This window comes from Thermobia domestica, chromosome 7 (genome assembly GCF_964235325.1).
Source record: "Thermobia domestica chromosome 7, izTheDome1.hap1.1, whole genome shotgun sequence".
NCBI lineage: Eukaryota > Metazoa > Arthropoda > Insecta > Zygentoma > Lepismatidae > Thermobia > Thermobia domestica.
The window spans coordinates 73769183-73789825 of NC_137460.1; the positions used below are offsets into that span (position 1 = coordinate 73769183).

The window sequence follows — 20643 nt, forward strand, 5'->3', positions numbered from 1 at the left end:
CGTACAGAAAACGCGTTAAAACATTAACTTTTCTTCTTTGTCTTCTTTGTGTTTAAGATTCGTGTATTCAGAGAAAAGTTATTGGTTGTAAATGAATAAGAAAGTAAGACTTATTCCTCAAAAGATTCTTTAAATGTATGATTCCTTTGTTGTTCCTCTCGTGCTTTCACAAAATATGGTAAAATGAAAGTTGTCAAATTTTGTGACTAATTACCAATGAGAATTCTCAGAACATTGAATCTTAAATAAAATTATATATTTTGCTATAAAATGCTTTATTAACCTATGGCACACATTCATCCTAATAATTTCTTTTGAAAAAATGATTTACATGTATCTTCTGTTTAGTCATTGAAAATTGTGTTTGTTGTTGAAGTTGAACATGAATTACGAAAGCATTATTATTATTATTATTATTATTATTATTATTATTATTATTATTATTATTATTATTATTACATGTGGAATAACATTTTCGCAGCTCTGAAAAATATTATCTGTATGCTGTAACACAACATGCAAAATGAAGATAAATGAGAAAAAAACCAACGTGATAAAGTGCACAAGAGCAGGACAAGAAGGGGCAAACGCATGACTAGACGGAGATAAAATCGAAAACGTTATGACGTTCCACTATTTAGGTCATCTTATGTGCTCACACGGAAGAAGCGAAAAAGACGTAAGTTTAAGAATAGCGCAGGCCGCTAAACAAGCATTCAATAGGGGAAAGAGAACTGCTAACATAAAGAAATGTGTCGTTGGACTTCGAAAACGATTTATTAAGACTGGTGTGGATAGTGGCGCGTCATGGATCAGAGGCGTGGACACTGAGAAAAGCTGAAACATTTGAAATGTGGTGTTGGCGCAGAATGCTGCGCATATCATGGACCGAAAGGAAAAGGAATGAAGACGCACTAAAGGAAGCTAATAAAGGAAGACAGATTATGAAGATAATAGGAAAAAGAAGAAAAAGCATATTTGGCCATCTTATCCGTCCCTCCGATTGGATTATCATGATGATAGTGAGAAAGAAGAAAAACCAGGAAGAGGAAGCCTAAGGATAGAATATCTAGATGCAGTTACAAAGAAGAGACCTTATCAAAGAATAAAACATCTCCCCCAAAGGAGAGAAAAGTTTCAAGATTTCCATGTTGTCCACCAACCTATGATTGAGGTGAGAAAGAAGTATGTAGCACTAAACGAATTTTCACAAAAGCGATACCACTGCTTTCTCGTACCGAAAAACAGGTTTTCAGCAAATTTCATTAAAATCATTAGTCTTGTTCAAGATATAATATAGCAATCCCTTTCCCCGAGAATACTGTTGGCAACACCGGATTTAGGACAAAATACCTGTTCCACTACCATATAGTAAATGGAGAAGGCTAGTAGGCCAATTTTCAGGACTACACAATGAGGGCATCAAGAAATTGCAAGACGTCGACAACTGATTCTCTTTCTGGCCTGTTGTGGCAATGTATTAGAACTACTAGCGTGGCCACATCCAAGCACACTGACACTTCAAGAACAAATTTTACCAATACTTATAACATTGACAGTTCTTTTACAACTGACACATATAGCATACTTATATCACTGTACATGCGAGTATTTTATCAAAATAACCGCATCTTATATGCAGCGATTTTCTTCTGAAAAACTAGGTGCCGTTATTTACCATGAATACGTTCTTCTACACGTTCTGATTAACTGTTGATGCAAGCACCAAAATGTAAAGAAAAGAAGAAATAAGCAGGTGCTACTACATACTGAGCCGTCCCCACAGGTCTATGGCTTATTACGCGTGCTTCTTCTATAGGTTAATAGGTTCGATTCGTGGTTGGAGAATACTGTAACTTGAACGCATTACGATAGTTTGGTACAATCCGCGGCAAAAAACCTGCAACACGAGGATGTAAGTTTATTGTGAAACTACGCCTAACAGCACAGGGAATGAACATAACGTCTAAGTGGAACGAATCACGCCAGGATAAACCTCGGCCTCCTCCCGTGCACACTTATTTTGGAGCAAAAGACTTCTTCATTTCACAATAAACTTATATGTTCATGTTGCAGGTTTTTTGCCGCGGATTGTACAACCCTAAACTGTGGGTCCATGTCTCATATAGCCTCGGTGCTGGAAAGGGGTGCTGAGCTTCAAGACTGTGTGGTATGTGAAATTCTGAAAATAACTACTTCTTATAAGTATCCTGAAAAAATCTTGAAGTTAAACAATTACAGTTGGATTTGGTCTCGATTTTTTTTTTTTTTTTTTTTTCAATTCAGAATCAGGACGTATCTGGTAATTTGCAAATGAAAAGGCACGACGATACTGTAATAATATAATTTAGTTACATCTATGTGTGTTAAAATTTTTAGATTATTGTAAATATAATGCAAAAGAATTAATTTCCAGAAAAAAAAATAAGCAAGTTCACTTTCAAGGAAGTGAAAACAGAAAGCGAAAGTGGAAAACATCAAAACAATTCAAAGAAACATACAGGTAAAAGGCAAAAACTGGAAAATATATACCGACCAAAAAATAAACAAAGGGTCAGACTTGGTCAGACTGGATCAGATCACGTATACGATTAGACTGTCTTGAGTCTCTTCATACTTACGAAGTTTGAAGAAGCAGTCATGGTCAACTCAATATCAACTTGCTCATCCTTCAAATTATAAGTTAGAAGTTCATTATGCATGGAGGTCATCCTCCTTGATAGGCTTTTCTTTTATAACAATTCTAAATTATTAACTGTAACATTTTGATTATGAATTAAATTCAATGTAAGCCTTAATGTAGATAGAAAGATGCATCTAAACCTAAGTAGTTTGCCGAGATTCCAATAACTTGTTTGTATTCACGTATTTCTATTGCTTAGCTACTCGAGGAAATTTTGTCTCACGCATAGTGTTATCTATTTAACAATCTCTCTGAATAGAAACAGCATTTGCTATTACCGAAACAACCTTCCTTCATTAACAAACTCTTGATACTGACACAAACTTTTAATTAGCGGAACAATACCCAACTGTCAATTCTAAATCTTTCTTTCTCTGTATCCCTATACTCTAGGGTAGAGAGCTGCATGGGCCGGGCCGGCCCGACACTGATTTCTCTTCAAGTCGGGCCGGGCTGGGGCCGATTAATTGCAATTCTTTAATAATTATTGAATTTCGTTAAACTATAATTAGAATAAAGGCAAACGTTGAAGAAGTGTGTCCGTGGAAAATGTTACAAAATGAAACTTTTAAAATTTATCGGGCCCGGGCTGGGCCGGGCTCGGGCCGAAAATCTCCAAAATGTTTCGGGTCGGGCCTAGGTACATTCGGGCTGGATTGCGCTCGGGCCGAAAAATTTGGCCCGTGCAGGTCTCTACTCTAGGGCTATGAAGACCTAGTTAGCAGCAAATGTGAAACTAAATAGAAAACTAAGTCAATAAAATATTCTTACCTTTAGTATCCAGTTCAATTAATTATTATTATTCGTTTTCATGTTTTAAGGAGTTTCTTTGAATTGTGTTTGGTGGATTTCCGTTATAGTTGGTTTTAGTCCAATGTTGTCATAGAAAGTAAACTTTTTCCTCTTTCATAATAACCTTCTAAAATCTACAAATTAGTATTAAAGTGCCAGTTCAGAATTATTCTTGATTAGTGGGTCTCAAACGTATACAATTTTTCAAGGAATAAGTGGCTTAACTGCATAAAATTTGTGTAAACTTTCCTCCGATTAAAATATAATCTTACATTTTACCGCAAACGTTATTAATTTTTAGGACTCAATTTTCACGTTTCAGTTACCTCACTGATCATGATACCATGTATATGCAATGTAAGCAAAAACTGTAATTTTACTTCATTTGATGTCTTATGTTCCTTGAACTGTAAATGAAAAACAGCCGGAAGTATTCCAAAAAAACTCCCTCTTTGTCAACCAAATTCAACATTTGTAGATATTACATCCAATAGCTTCCTTAAATTTTAAGTGAGAAACTATCAAGAAAGTTCTTATCGTTTACCCTAATTCACTCTGAAAAATTACGTAATTCATGTGGCGGTTTATAACTTTTCTTGAAATTTATGTACATTTATGCAAATATCACTTATCTTAAATACCATTTTATGAAATAGTTGTTCTTAGGAATTAATAACATTGTTACTTCTGTAGCAGGTTTTGCCTCTATTAAATGCCGCTAAAAGTTTTTTTTAACACTAATTGTTTTGGCTTTGACTTTTCTGCTTACATCGTATATGCATGGGATCATGGTCAGAAATGAATGAAATATTGTGAAAATGGAATCCTAAATAGCAACAATGTTTGTGATATAATATTTTATTTTCGAAAAAATGTACTCTAGAGCACATGTCAGTAATTTTCTCCGATGATTTACGATGTATTAATTCTCCTAGGACAGTCCTACGCAATGAAGTTCCTTTAACGAGTCTGGTGTAATTAGTTTATGGTTACTGAAGACGACATCAGAATACGTTGAATGATTTAATAATTCGTTCAAAGGGATACTTAAGGTAGGGATATTTTATTCACTTATTTAGTATAAATTCTTAGCATTATTAAGTAAATAATAATAATAATAATAATCATAATTAAAAATGAGCTATCTGCTTACCTTCACAGTCTCTGCTTTTCCCTCTCCTACAAGAGCAAACACACAGCATTCGGCATTGTTGACCACAGGGAATGTGAGTGTTACACGTGAAGGTGGTGGCTTTGGAGAATTGGTAATTGGAGCCACCCACACTGAGGTTTCATCCAACAGGCGATGGTCCGGGAACAAAGAACAAGTGTGGCCGTCTGGTCCCATTCCCAATAAGAGCACATGAAAGCGCGGCAACGAGTCGGGAGGGAAGTACACAGCCATCTTCTGGATATAATCCTTGGCGGCCGCTTCCGCTATTAGCAGAAACATAATAGAAAAGAATTTTATATATCTTGTATGAATGAGAAAATAAGGTTACAAAGATGTATAGGAAATTATTACAAAAAAAGGCAAACAGAATATCGTGAAATAATGAACTGATTGAATGTGTTAGCTAATATTATACTCTAAACTTTCTTAATTATAGCGAAATAACCAAAACTTAACACTGATACAGATAATCTACATAAGATAGCACCCAATGACTGAAGTTATTCATTGTTCGTGAGTTCTACCTTTCCACTGATTCGTAAATAAATAGCTCTTTTATCTATAAAGAAGCTCAACACTGTCATTCACTTTGAACATACAAACATGACGGATAAGACATTATAGGAAAGTGTTACGCAAGTACTTAATTATTTCTTTTCAGTGTATACACACACACAGAACGAATTAATGTGATTTTATCTGTGTGTTTATTTTTACCATTTTATACTAAAGATACGAATAGTTTTACCCGTATATATTGATTTTTGTGGTTACATGTTGAATTGAATCTTAAGGGTAAATTTTTCAATAAGGAACTCACTTTAATAACAAGTCCTTTATGCTGGGTTAAGTATCTACAGAACTGGACGGAAATTGATTATGGCGGTGGTTGTGGGATTTGATAATACTTAATACTAATAAGTATGATTATAGAAAACTGTGAACAGGTGTAAAACTAACTTCGTAGTTGGTTATTTTATCTTGGCTTCTTACTAATTACTAGTGATCGCGACATTCGTATGTATCATATGTGGTGATTTGATTGAACACTCTAGATCACTCATTCAGCTAATTTTCAACTGCAACTCCTCTACAAGCTAATTTATTTGAGAAAGAGTGGATACACTTAAAAAAGTGTGAAAGTTATGGAAAGGAAAACTTACCTTCGAAAAAATATTACTGATATTAGCAGGTATGGTTATTCTATAATTTATCTCGCGTCCAAAGAAGAAATCTACAAAGGTATTTTTTTTTATGTGGCAACATATCTGGTATATAAAAATATGAACGTGACTCATCTGAAAGTGTTTATTATTTTTAATGTAATCTCCTGCTGCTGTGATAACAGATATAAAAGTATGTGTCACGTGTTATTCAGTATAAAGTACACCATTTTGTGACAGTTAACGTCCCACGAGACTAAGGGAGACGACGATGATAAATAAAACGGTGGAATGAAGGAAGTGGAAGGAAACTGCAGGACCTCGAGAAAATGAATGCACACAGCGTTCGTCCACCACAAAGTCCTTTTAGCGAGAAGTGGGATCGAGTCAGGGACTCCACGTATCAGAGATGATTCGATGTGCTACAGATATACCACATGATATGGTATGACGGATAAACATTTCAGACGTGGTTCGGACAATCTAGCTCAGTTTTGTTGTCAATTGTAATAACGCAACTCAAGATGCTTCGTCTTTCCTTTTTATAACATTTCTGATGAATGTATGCACTCTCTCGTCTGTCACTTCTATCCGTCAGTAAAGTTGTGTGGCATCCATTTTGCAAATGCTTTACACATGTTTGGGTGTTTTTAACATTTGGCACTCAGCTAAAGGTGAAATGCTCAATGCAACACTCTTAGTTCTTTAGTACCCATCGCAGTCATTTTAAAGCAACATTTTAAAGCAAAGTGCATCCGAGATGTGGCGAATTTGCTGCAGTAAGAGAGACTCTGCAACGTGTTTGTAGCTGCCTCAGTTAAGTTCAAATGACCTTTACTTGGGTATAATGGTAGTCGCAAGCCTAATATAATTCCTCCTGAGTTTGCAATGAGTTTCTTCATTGTGGAATTTGAGAAACATTACTTTCTTGGGGCGTTAACATTATTTCGGGTGATAAAACACGAATACTAACGGCTTCTAATTTGCCGACACGTAGTGATAATCAGCAACCAACACGTAAGCACGTTCAAAGAACTCCCTACAACAATTCGCTCGCCGCTCATCATATAACTACTAGAAAAACGAACTTCAATACCGTTGTCAGTTTACAAGAAATGACCCCTGTTAATTTTTAACCCGTTATGATGAACTTTATGACGTAGAAAAGTCATGTTTATTTAAAAGTTTGACCAATTCGGGAAAGTAATAACAATAAAGCTATTTACAATATTATGGAATTAGAAAGGTACTCACGTATCTGTAGATAAGATCAGTTCGTAGACTGCATTCGACAGTCACGAGATCTTACTCGTTCGATTTAAAATGATCCCCAGTTCTCTGTGCGCCCCTACTGCGTTATACTATATATAGGAGTAATTTCTATGGGTCTTATTTTTTATATTGCTGTATGATTTATGCCACGATTAAATTCAGTTTGGACTTCCTTTCAATTTGGACTTTTAATTTGTGTAAAATCTTTACGTCTTAATTTTCCAATCGTGCTTTAATATTGAAAAGTATAACTATCGCATTTTCATTGCTTTGGGCATCCCTACTATGCTTGCTGAGTGATCTGTACATATCTTTCAGAACATCACTACATCATCCTGCATGTAACAGGTATCTACAAAACCTGTTACAAAAATAATTCTTACTAATATTTAGCTAACCACACATACACATACACCAATTTTAATTATTAGCATTTCCAACAATTTGAAATTATCTATACTCAAGAGAGTATTCACATTACCATCCAAATATGATTCCATACAAGAAATTGCACATGAGGTAATATTCATACTATTATTTCTTACAATAGAAGCGTTTCTACAGATAGCTTAGTTTTAATTTCCCTGAATTAAATATAAACTTCCTTGACTTTTTGTCGGCCTCCTTCCCCTCTTATGGTCAATCATACCTCATCTTTATGTTCTAGCTTTTCACGTTATTTGTTGTAATGTTTAGTCTTAAAAAAAAAGGCTTGCATAAAAGTAGCCCGGTGTGGTAATACCGGATACCGATTCAAAGACTAGGAAAATGTAAACACTAGCTTACCTAGATGTAACAAGAGATATTGAAAGTGGCCTCCGTTAACTTTAAGGAACTTCTACGCATGTCACAGCATATTGGCTGACACTGTCTGTAGCGCTTCACAGATGAAGGTCCGGATGGTGTGGGTAATGTTTTGCTCCAGTTTGGCCATGGTATGGGAAGTTATTTGCAAACACCTTCTGCTTTAATGATTCCCAGAGATAATCACACGAGAGCAGATCCGAGGAAAAAGAGCCACAACTCCTTGCTTACTGTTCGCTCTTCTCCAAATAGTTCATGTACCGATGTCAAAAATTCGTTCAAAATTTGGCATGTGGCTCAATCTTGGTGGAAGTAGGTGTAGAGTCTGTCTTGTGGAGTCAATTTCTCGTAAAACTTGCAAGAAGCCACGATAAACTTCACTATTTACTGTTGATTCAAAGAAAACTGAACCCACTAGACACGTCTTTGAAACTGTACACAAAACACCAATTTCTTTTCTTTTCTTTTTATCATGGACGGGCGGTTCGTGCAGGATATGTGGATTCTCAGCACACTAATTTCTTCACCTTCACGTAACCGGATAAATAAAACCACACATCGTTGGATGAAGTACACAAGAGGGTTCAAACGTCCATCCGTAATTATTGATAGTAACTAATTGCAGTACGCAACCTCTTTACCTGTGTCCGGCTCCTTTAGTTCCTGGACATTTGTTACTCGGTATAGTTCTACTTTCAGACTTCAGCATAACTGACACATTGTTCGCGACACAAACTTGATGAGAGTTTCCGAACAGATTTTTGCTAGTTTCGTGTTAACCGTTGTTAAATATTACGGACGACCTCCAGTGTTCGTGGAACGTGGTTTCCGCCTACTCACATTCGCTACAGACCCACTTTAACGGCCTTTTCCCACAGGTTCTAAAGATAGCACGCAGGTAGTTTTGTTCCTGAGTACCTAGTAGTGAGGGTACCTTGTGTGTTCTCAACTGACCCCGTCCACACATTTTTTTCAACTATCACAATTCGCCGCTGCACGGATCATCTCGACTAACTTGTTTACCAGAATTGCATAGGCAAACCAATCCAGCTGAACAACTTCACATCGGGCGGCATGCCGGCGCCACATTGTGGTACCAAACAGATCTCGCAAGGTGCTGAATAATAGCGCATCGGGTGGCACACCGGTTTTAGCCAGAATTACTCGGACAATTACACACAATTATTTGATCGTTTCTGGTATTAACTGGGCGGGCTACTTTTACGTCGGCTACCGTGTACATATAGACCTTCCTACAAATATTTATATCATATTTTGATATTTCTGTTTCAATTTCGACTGCTAACTTCATCTCTTTCGTGCTATAACAGTATACGTAGTCCACGTACATTGATTACACGGAATTACAACTAAATGTTCAGTTAGCAACTAGATTGATAAACTACTTACGAAATTATAACACCAAAAATTTTAAATGCTATTTCTGGATCTCTCTCCTTTTCTTTTTCAGTTCTTGCAGTACTTTCATTGTCAAAGACTAATTCCATGGAATGCGCTCCCGCCCCCCCCCCTTTTTTTTTTTTTTTTAAACTGATACACACATCTATCGAGGTTCAGTCAACCTCCAGGACTTACAGCCTAGGCAAGAAACTTCTACAGTCACCTGGGATTAAATACTGGGAAGGACTGGAAGTCGGACACCCTACTTAATAAGCTACATCCAAGCCCATCAGTATTTATTTAGTAATTTAAAAGTATTGTTGTTTACACATGCATTTGTATCTACTAGCACCTAGCTATAGCCAATTTTCCCACTACTTATGCGCTTCTCTGACTTTCCCTGACCAAATGCGGTTTCCCTGGCCTTCCAAGTTCTGTAGAAACCATGAACAAATTAGAAAAGGAATAAGTTAAAAACAAATTCACTGACCACGCAAGACGAAACAAAGATTTCGTAAAATAAATTTCTGTTACGTTTACTTTCACAGTTACAGCCTGGGTTCTGAAAAACCCACTTTAAAAAAATCCAAGTGGGTTTTATTGGGTAAACTTGGGTTTCATTAAATTCTGCACGTATATCTAAAAGGCAAATTTCTACTTAAAGTACCATTTAAGCATTCATGTTCTATTGTTAACATGAAACTATGGAATTCCCTTATGGAGCCGCGGTAGCTCACTTCTGGCCCGAGTCCAACTCCTGCCAAATGGGCTTTGCGGTGGGTAAACACCGTGTGCACAGATTTTCTAGGGGTTCTCCCGCTTCCTCCCAGTTTCGTCAGACACTGAACTAAACCTAAAAATAACAGAAAAAAAAAAGTGTCGCACAGAGGAATCGTTGGGCCCATTCGTGTTTTGTGGGACACATTCTGCACCAGTGACACTAGGTTATATTTCGACTTCTAGAAAGGAGAGTTAAGTAGATTTTGAGCTTAATGTCCCTTTCAGCACCGAGGCTATATGAGTCATGGCCTACTGATTAATGTGCAATCTGAATCACATGAGCTCCCGCCAGAAATCTAACCCGCGTTTCCCACGCCAAAGGCGCGTACGCTAACCATTTAGTCACGAAGAAGCCCTCTAGAAAAGAAGGAAAAAAATGAAAATGAAATGAAATCTTTGAGTTTTACGTCCCACGGTTATGCCGGTTAGGCTAAAGGAGACGGTGATGATGAGAGATGAGTGAAATGGTGGAATGAAGAAAGTGGGAGGAAACGGGAGAACCCCGGGGAAACCCACGAGCGCGGTGTTTGTCCACCACAAAGTTCACTTGGCGGGGGCTGGGATCGAACCCGGGACCCCAAGCACCAGAGGTGAACGCTCTACCACTGAGCCACCGCGCCCCCCTCTAGAAAAGAAGGAAGTAGATAGATAATCTTATAGGGTAATACACAGGAAGCTAATTTTACGTAATATAGGATACGAATAAAATCCAATGTTATATTCAGGATTCAAATCCTTCGACCATCCTCCTCCCCCTTCAATAAAAGGGGAGAAACTCAATTCGAGATACGTGGTAGCTACATGCAAAAATTAATTTCAAACGGTTTAGCCGTTTGCTCATGATGCGATCACAAACAAGATTATTTTCCTTTATATATATATCAATTGAACACTGTTATAAGGAATCTGATCGAGCGCAAGCAAAATTTGTTATACATGATTCCAACTTTTTTTTTCCAATGGTATCCTTTACTAGTGATTTCTTGATAAATATTTTAAACTAATTCTGAAACTAGGCGTGTACTAAGAAATACAACTGAAGAAATTAATTATAATCACATTAAGGTTATGATTTCAATTCAAGTTTTGAAATATATATATAGTTCAAAACTTGGATTGAAATAATATTATATATATGTAATTTATTTATTTATTTCGGGGGGGGGGGGTATTGTCAGTTTTATCCACCACACTAAATTTTCTGACACTGTGCGTCCATCGCTGAAGCGTTTAAAAACAGGTTAAAATAATAATAGTATAGGTAAATGAGAAAGAAAGAGAAAAATGAACGAATCAATAAAAACGAAATAGATATACTTTAGGTATTATCCAACTTCAAGAGTTAGCAACCATAGCACAGAAATTGCTCACTCTCACTCACATCTCCAACCTGGACTTCTGAGTTAACTTTTTTCCTGACATATCCATAAAGATTCTGATGATAAAAGCAATAAGTTCCATAAGACTTGCACGGTAGATTTAGAAAACAACTTACACTTGTCAATTATCAGAAGACAACTCCTGAATTTTGATTCGTTTGCCATACTTAAAGTATTATTTACATTTTCCCCTCAGCTTGGACAGCTTCAATAAGTTACTATAAATAATTCTAAGAACAACTCCATTAATACCGAATATTCTTTTTCGAATATATACATTTTATGATGAGAAAATTTTACATGCGTTATCTGCCAAACTAAACCATAAAAAATATTCACTTTACTCACCTCCGTATAAGTGAGTAAAGCTAATTTATTCTCAGAGCAAAACAACAAACAAATTAACATTTGGAGGAGCACGTGTTGCTCTGTGGTTAGTTATAAGTATTCCGCTTAGGCCTCCGCTGTGCTTCTTGCACCTCAGTTACAACGAGATTGTATATCTAATTTATAAATTACTTTCTTGTAGTTATTTTGGGCAACGGCGCTTAAAAGTGCACAATTTGTTAATAATAATAAGAAAAATGTAGAATGTATGTTGATTTTACATAGATAATCAGGTAATGTCAGTTGTTGAAAAGAAGATAGGTATTTCTCTGTTGTTTACTATGGCAACAGAATAATTCATTCATGAAATAAGAAGAATAAAAGTTAATTGTGTCAAACATTTAATGTGTTTGATTTTCAAGGTATTTAAATAAATATTGCAATTGCAGGTAACAATTAAGGTTTTTAATCGTATTTACCAATTTAGTGATTCAAACTGTGGACATATATGTAACAAGTTAAAATATAAATATAACGTTACACAGTTGACAAATACTTTTGAATAAGTGTTGCGAGAAGGCAACATTGTAATGTTTTTTCTTTCTACATAAATCCTCGACTTGTAATTACCACCACAATGTTTATGATTAACCCTTTCTTCAGTCATATCAATAACCTCGTGACGTAGCTTTCCTCTCTTAACACAAATTCAGGCTTTCCAATGCTAATGAAAATATATATATAGGAAATCACGACGAAAATATATAGGAGGTTTCGTGAAGCTGTACGAAAGGAACATTTCAATCATCCAATAGGTAAAAATTTAAAAAAATGGAAATTAAACCTATTGTTATATGAGCACACATTCTACTCTAAACGTAACTAAATTCGGTAATTTTCTCATTGCAAAATTTTATAAGAGTTTCTTAGTGTTTTCGTACGTAGTTCACCAGTACTAAGCAACGACCATAAGGGAAGTGTAAAAAGGATGTGCATCAGAAAATCAGTGTTCGTAAATATACGTCTCCAAGATGGGAATAATTTTGACCTAACAGATATCTAAAAGCCAAAACTTACCTAAAATAAATGTGTCTAAACTCGTGAATATTCCTGTTTTGTTCCTATTACTTTACAATAACTTATAGAACGTAACGAACACATTATAGCATAATATCCACCTTTTCAATATTCTTATGCGGATCATGGCTGCAGATAACTGCTGCAACGAATTATGTGATGATTTCATTGCAAAGTGTGATTTCGGCTTGTGACTGTCTCTGATGACGGTTACGTAACCGAAATATTTGATATTTGAAACAAGATTAGTCCCCATTAAAATATTAAAAACACTAAATTCTTTATTACGAAATTATTATTATTATTATTATTATTATTATTATTATTTTACTTATTGTTATCGGCAATATGACAAGATCTTAGAGTTCTGAAGGATACTCAGCAAGTCTCGCGGAACACACAGCGAGAACAACTGTTCTAAGATGTGCTTCCTCATTCCATGAAAACTGCATTAGGGGAGGCCGGGGTAATAAGAGATACGGCCAAAAAATACCCTAAATATCAAATCAAAATTATTAAAAAAATAAGTAATGGTAACGTCAATACCTTTACTTGCCTACCCCACTTGAACTTATGAACTAATATGTGTTTTTATATTGCTGTCATGCTATGAAAAAATACCTTCAATTTGAACTTACCATAGAAGTTCGTGGCTGTTTTAAAATAAAACTTTATTGTGAAAAGTGAGTTACAAATGTGGAAATGACTGCTATGTAACATTGTGACTAAGATTATGAAGATAGATATGAAATTTTGAAAAATGCTGAAACTGCATTTCAGGTCAATTGAGGGCATGTCTCTTATTACCCCAGTTCAACTTTATGTTTATTTAGCGCATGTCACGAGTATAACCTATTTTTTTGTATATAGAAAGTAAATAGGAAAATTCCTACTCTGGCATATAGTCAGAGTCTGTGCATAGATAGTGACAGTGGAGAATATCCTTTGGGTCAACTAATTTCATCAATAACTGGTGAAAGTTTGCCAGGAGAAATTGATCCAACCAGAGCAGAATCTTGCTTAGAAATGTATTACACCGTGTACTACGATCTTGACTGGTAAATTGGGAAGGTTATTGCTTTCCCAGATGAAGGACCGTGCAAAGTTAAATTTTTGAAAAAAGAACAGAGTGGTTTCAATTGGCCTGACTATGATGACATTCAAACAGTGACATTCAAATTTGTGTTTTATGGACTTACCAAACTGGATGGAAATGGACCATTCCAGATTTCCAGAGGATAGCTCCAAAAAATTCGTTGTGTTTATACCGAAGTGAAAAAGGACTTTTGAAACCAAAACAGAAAGATTAAATATGACTCCTCTTCTCTTGGTAAGCCTAGGTGTTTGTAGGACTATTCTTAATATTTGTTTAACTCATGCCTATATGCCAACAGTTCTTTTTGGTCTATACATTTTTTATGTGTTTAAGTGTTCCAGCCTAAGATAATTAATAAGGCCTACCTGCTATAATTATGTAACACTAAAGTTTAAATTACATTTATGAGGTTTTTAAATGTTAACTTAGATTTTACATAGGCTAGCATGACATTTCCAAACTCTCTTGTACATTTTTCATATGATCGTTCGACTGTACATCGTAAAAGGTTTAATATTCATCTTACATATTTTCCTAAAATGTACTTTTATATAGGCTACATTTTACATAAAATTTGAACAATAATAGGTTTAAGTTTTTCAATGTTCTCTTCGTGTATGATTATAATTTAATAGCTTTTTCAATCAATTTAAGTTAGCTAAAACTACTTTTCAAATGCGGTGTTTTTACTACACTGAGAATTTAGGCACTTTTTCAAGTTCATTTTCGACATTCTTCAGAAAATTTCTTGTCAGCATTCTTTTTTATTTGGTAGTATTAGTTTTATTTATCATGTATCTAGATTCCGTAAAACGCAACTATACTTTGTTTCAATGGTTTTTGATATTTAATACTCAAGCAAATAAATTTTCCGAACGAACTATTGAATTTCATTCTTTTAAATCTTGATATTTCAGATCTGAAAAAAAATAAATTGTTCAGAATTGTCTAAAGTTTTTTTCCTTAAACCACTACTCATTTTCTATTATGTGTGTATGAGTACTGAGAGCCCTGTCTCTTATTACCCCCTTATGTGTAATAAGAGACACTTGACTTTAACAAAAATTTTCGTGATTTATTTTTGGTGTTAAAAGCAACTGGAAAAATGTGTTATCAGCAGGTTTCATTTTTTTTTAGTACAATCACATATATTTTTTCTAGTTCCTAAAGAAATCAGTGCAAGTGCAAGAATATTTTTTTTGTCTCTTATTACCCCCCCCCCCCCTATTCATTATTCAATTCAACCATTTTATATAAAGATATCTGAGCAAACCATATGAAATTGGAAGAGTATTTACCTGGTAAATCAGGATCAATTCTAATGAACTGATCCTCCGTCAGAGGAATCCGTCCTATTAAGGAATTTCTATAAATGCCGAATGTGGAATCTGCACTATCTACTGGAACAATTCGTTCGTCACAGAAAAATAACCTCCACTTGGACCAATCTGTATTTATTTTTGGAAGACCGGCTTCGAGGAATTTTGTAAGAGATCCACCTAAAACAATTACAAAAAAGACAATATCTTTATAAATAATAATATAGAACCCATTTTAAATAGAATAAGAGAAATTAAATCGAACAAATTATAATCCAGCATACAGTGTTGACTAAAGGTCGTACTTGCAACTGCCACACACGTTATATTTTAACTAATAATCAGATTTGTTTTAACTGCACAATAGTTACATTTTACTATTACGTAGAATGGTTGTTAGGAATTTTTTTAGCCGAAATAAACATTTTTAGGGGGGTAACAAAACAAACAAACAAAAAACAACCTTCCAAAAATATACTTCAAAACTTGGATTGGTATAACAATCTTAATGTGATCCAGGGTTGTCAAAAATCATGGTTTTTATTGAAAAACCAAAGAACCCGGTCTTTTTTGTTTGTTTGTTTAAATAATTTGCTCTATGCATTTATATTGCATATGGACAGAAAGCAAGTTAGTTTCGCCTTGACGTTATTATGCAACAACCGGGTTATGCTGAAAAGGATCACATAAGCTTAAAGCGGAATCCAAACCGCTTCTTGGCTTACATCCGAGAGAAATTGTCCTTCATTTGAACTGGAAACCGGGACTAATTAGCCACAAATGCGATACGTCTACCGACTCACTCACGAAGGACTCCTGACAAAAATACGTTGTACTAATCTTTACATACTTGTAATATAATTGTAAAGTCATTTCAGAAGGACAAAAAGATAAACAGTTGCACAAGTGAAACCATTATATAGAATTACATATAGACAATTTCAAAGTACTGCAGAATACAGAAGAGCTAATTTAGTCCAAGTTAGTTCAGTGCGACTTTTATTAGTGCAAGTTAAAGAAATACGACAACTTAATTTGCATATCAGTAAGAAAAGTGAATAAAGATACGAATTGAGTCCACTTTAGCTCTGACCCATTTATACATAGATACCAAAGATACTTCTGATTTCAATAAATGCCTCTCGTGGGGTTTGTATGACCCCCCCCCAAAAAAAATGTACGGCATTTCTATGTATTTTATTAATAGTAAATATTATTAAAACGAAACAATATTTAGAATTTTTCTTTGATTGCAATTGCATGACAATAATAATAAACTTATTTAAAAAATCACAAAAGAAACATTCATAAACTGATTAAAAAAAAGTTTCTTTTGTAGTATAATCTCTTCGAGTAATGAATGGGGAAAATTAAGTCTAAATATGATCATAATTAGTTTCTTCACTTGGGTTTCTCATACGCTAGGTTCAATATTAGTTTTAAACGTATTTATCAAACGGATATTTCCAGTTAGAAGAGAATACAAATGAAAAAAAAAAAAAGTTTGGAACCATGACCACGTTCGATTAAATTCACTGTAACAATGTTCACTGGTTATCTGGGTCAAAAAGCAATATGACTATGTTCTCTTTGCTTTTGTAGTACATACTTCCATAGTAGTACAAACAAATAACAAAATGTTTTTCTTCACGTGTCGGTTAATTGCAAATCCAAAATGCTTTACTTAAAGGATTTTTCAACACTACATTTGGATAGTAATATACATACAAAGGATACTGATTTGCATTAAAAAGAAAACAAAGTCTTCTCTTATGGCAATCACATTGCACTTTTTTCTTTCGCAATTTCATATTTGAATCAAAAACACTACAACGCTTCACTTAAAAAAGGAAATTTTATATATATATATATATATATATATATATATATATATATATATATATATATATATATATATATATATATAAACACTACCTCTATTTTCTCAATACTACACCAGGATAATTACATATACAAAAACGAAAAATAGCTACGTTAAAAAGGAGATCGGGATACCCGAATTATTCTTGCGTATCTGGTGGACTACATGACGATTATCGCATGTTACACAGGTACTTTGTATCACACCGGAAGTGCGTAACTATTCACAAAGAAAGCTAGCACTACATGAAAGCCGAGTCAAAGTTTGGTACGCAGGAATTCATGTGCACCAGGATAAAGTACGAAACTACAATATGTCACAAACCAAAATTCAAAATTTCACATTTTACAAATTTAGCATATTAATTTCTCTGACTACTTATTCCACTTACTAGAACAAAATATTACGTATTTATTAGTTTGTTCGAGTTAACGGTCCCCGAAAAACAAAATTTACGGAGAAATGAACAGAATTAGACGAAATGTCAGCATGGGAGTAACAAAAGAGGTAATAAAGGTCAACATATAGCTAGTGATCAATTAGAGAGAAAAAACATGTTAAAGTCAGGACTAGGCCTATTATGAGTTTGCGTATTGATGTGATTATGTGTATGCTGAAGTAATGGTGGGAAAACAGAAATGTATCAGTGGAAACTAATGAAAGGCCAGTTACATCTGAATCAAATGTGGTGAAATAGGCAAACTTTTTGAGTGCTATCCCATTTTATGACGGCATAAATTTGTAAAATCTATGGAAGAAATGTGTTATTTGATTTCACAGTTGGATTGTAGGGCTACAAGTAATGAAAATATATCGGATTCTTACCTCTCACACATACAGTACAGTAGAAACTGGAAATGGGAAGTATGACCTTTACCACGTAATCTATGTATGTATAAAAATGAAAGTCACTGTGCTTGCGACTTAGTACCTCTTTGAACCACCCGACCGATCTCGACCAAATTTGCCACATAGATGAGGTTCGGGCCTGGTTTTTTTTTTTTTTTTTTTTTTTTTTTTTTTAAATAATAATCATTTTACTTTGACGATTCAACGTTGAGGAGTAATTGGGGGGGGGGGGAGATATATAAAACTAAATAAAACTTAACTCTTGAACCACGAGACAGATCTCGATTAAATTTTCAACATAGATGAGGTTTGGACTTGGCATGGTTTTTATCATTTCACTTTGGCGGTGAAATCTAAAAATGATTGAATATGACTTATATTAGTGTCGAATCCATAGACTTCTGTGTCACTGAGATACTTCAGATATAGTTGAAATCCAAATTCATCCCCGCAACTTGGGGAGGGGGAGATTTAAAAAATGATCGATATTAATGTCGAATCCATGGTTTTCGGGGCCGCTGAGTCGAACATTCACACTTCCGATGCAGTTTAAATCCAAATTCAGTCTTTTATTTCAGGGTTTGCCCAAGCTGGCCCAGCTTGAAAAAAACTCGCCGGGCTTTTTCGGGTTGGGCCCACCTGAAAAAAAACACTTTAAAACCCACCTGGGTTTTTGACCTTTTTGTTAGTATACTATTGGTACAACTAAGGTGATCACAATGAAAGTGATCTTGGATTCTCCTTGGGCGAATTAGATGCTTTCATGCTAAAGTATACAACAACATTCAGCGGTAGACCTATATAAAGTTCTGAATGCACTGAATGAATAAAAAGCTTACCTTAGCTTGAGATAATCATAGAAGAAATTAATGTATGGACTGTGTTTATTATAGCCTATTTGAAGTAAAATATGCAATTTTATATTTTAGAAAATACTTTCCGTGAATACTGTGCTCGCCGACTCGGCGACGCTATCCCTCATACATTTGACGAGTTTAAGGCCATAGGTCCTGTAACAGCCGTCGCTTCCGCCTGAGCCTGCTTGGTGCGCTCCTACCCTGAGTCGGTTGGATAACATTCGTGCTAGGGTGACTGCACCAGTAAATGACCAGTTAAGAATTTGAAGTTACAAATTTATTTGTAGACGTTCGAATGAAGCAAATAGACGTAAGTTAATGGTACAAACATACTAGTTGGAATGTCTTTTAACATATTATGGCGTTTCAAAATTGATATATGTACTATAAGTGGAAAATAAATTGATATTTTTATTTGAAGGTGGAAAACACTAGCAAATGACCGTCAAGCTTCAGTTAATGACTACACTAGAACCAGTAAATGACCGCTGGCAAATTCAAGAGGAAAATAATACCTACTAATAATTGAAAGAAACCTAAAAGACAAAATTAATGGAGTATTAGGTTTACTTGTACTTTATCATTTCGGGAACACTGTAGTAAAGTCCATACAGTCCTTTCGTACAAGAAATTTGAGGAACAGCAATACGTTCCTTTATGTCGCAATGCTTGTAAAATATTTGATCTCCTTTCTCAGGCCATTTCCATTTATTATCTTCATATTTATGCATTACTCTAACTTCTGACTCATCTTCGTACTTGCGAATCACTATACCTGGGAAATATTCACCATCATAACACACTATTACATAATCACCAACATTGTGTGTAACACAGTGTTCATTATTTTCATTATTGTGAGTATGAAATAAAGACATTTCTTGAGCTAGGTCAATGTCGTCAGAATCTGATGCTAAAGACATCTGATCAGAGTCTGTCTCTGTTTCACTTTCCTCTGAAGGTATTTTCTTCTTCCTGGGACGCTTCTTCATCTCTTTCTTCTTATTGTCCGTTCACTGTAGCTTGGCGCTATGTTTTGACACAAAAACTAGCCAGCGAATCTTAGCAGTCCTTCCCCTACTTTCCCCTTATAGCAGTTGTAACAGTGGAACTAACTCATCAATTTTAGCACTAGTAGGGTTTGGTATTTGCAAGTTGCGTAAATTTCGAAAGAGTTTACTTTTTCTCTAATCAGGACCGTAACTTGTGTGGGACAGGGGAGGGGCAACTTCCCCCCAGCGAGGTTCCCCGCCGTTCGAAGGGGCCCATTTGGAGACGAAATTTTCTTAATCCATATACAATACGAATATGAAATTATAAATGAAGCATTAAACAGTTTCACTACATTACATAAAGCAGCGCACAAAAGGTAAATAAAACAAAAGTGAGCCTTGTGCCCACTTCAGTAAGAAACGTCTATTATTAGGGGCCCTAGAAATAACATTTATTCGTATGGCTTTGAGATTTGTCAATGTTGTCCGGGAAGTCGTAGGAATGAACCACTTTCGGTTTCAATAGTCATATCCATAGAACAGGAATTGTAACAGTAAGAAGCGGTTTTCTGCATTCTATTCAGCGTTCTAAAAATAGCTGCCATCTTCTGTCTTGGGCCTCTATTCAAACCGGAAGTGGTCGAAATTCAGAAACTTCTTGTTTTAACGTTGAGAGTTATAGAATAAATCTATAATAGATAACAAGAAGCTGTTTTTTGCAATCAGTTAAGCGTCCAAAAAATATACATTTCGTCTGTATTCTAATCTCTCTACTAAAATCGGAAGTGGTAGAAAT

General features: G+C 35.1%; 1 protein-coding gene across 1 annotated transcript in view; it reads right to left on the reverse strand.

The window, feature by feature from the left end:
- The window catches only part of Pgls (6-phosphogluconolactonase), a 43178-nt gene that overhangs the window by 12062 nt on the left and 10473 nt on the right, over positions 1-20643 (reverse strand). The window contains exons 2-3 of the mRNA XM_081764843.1: positions 15247-15447; positions 4629-4912 (exon numbers count right to left, since the gene is read on the reverse strand). Coding sequence (XP_081620969.1) covers positions 4629-4912; positions 15247-15447 — 485 coding nt within the window. The remainder of the gene's footprint in view (positions 1-4628; positions 4913-15246; positions 15448-20643) is intronic.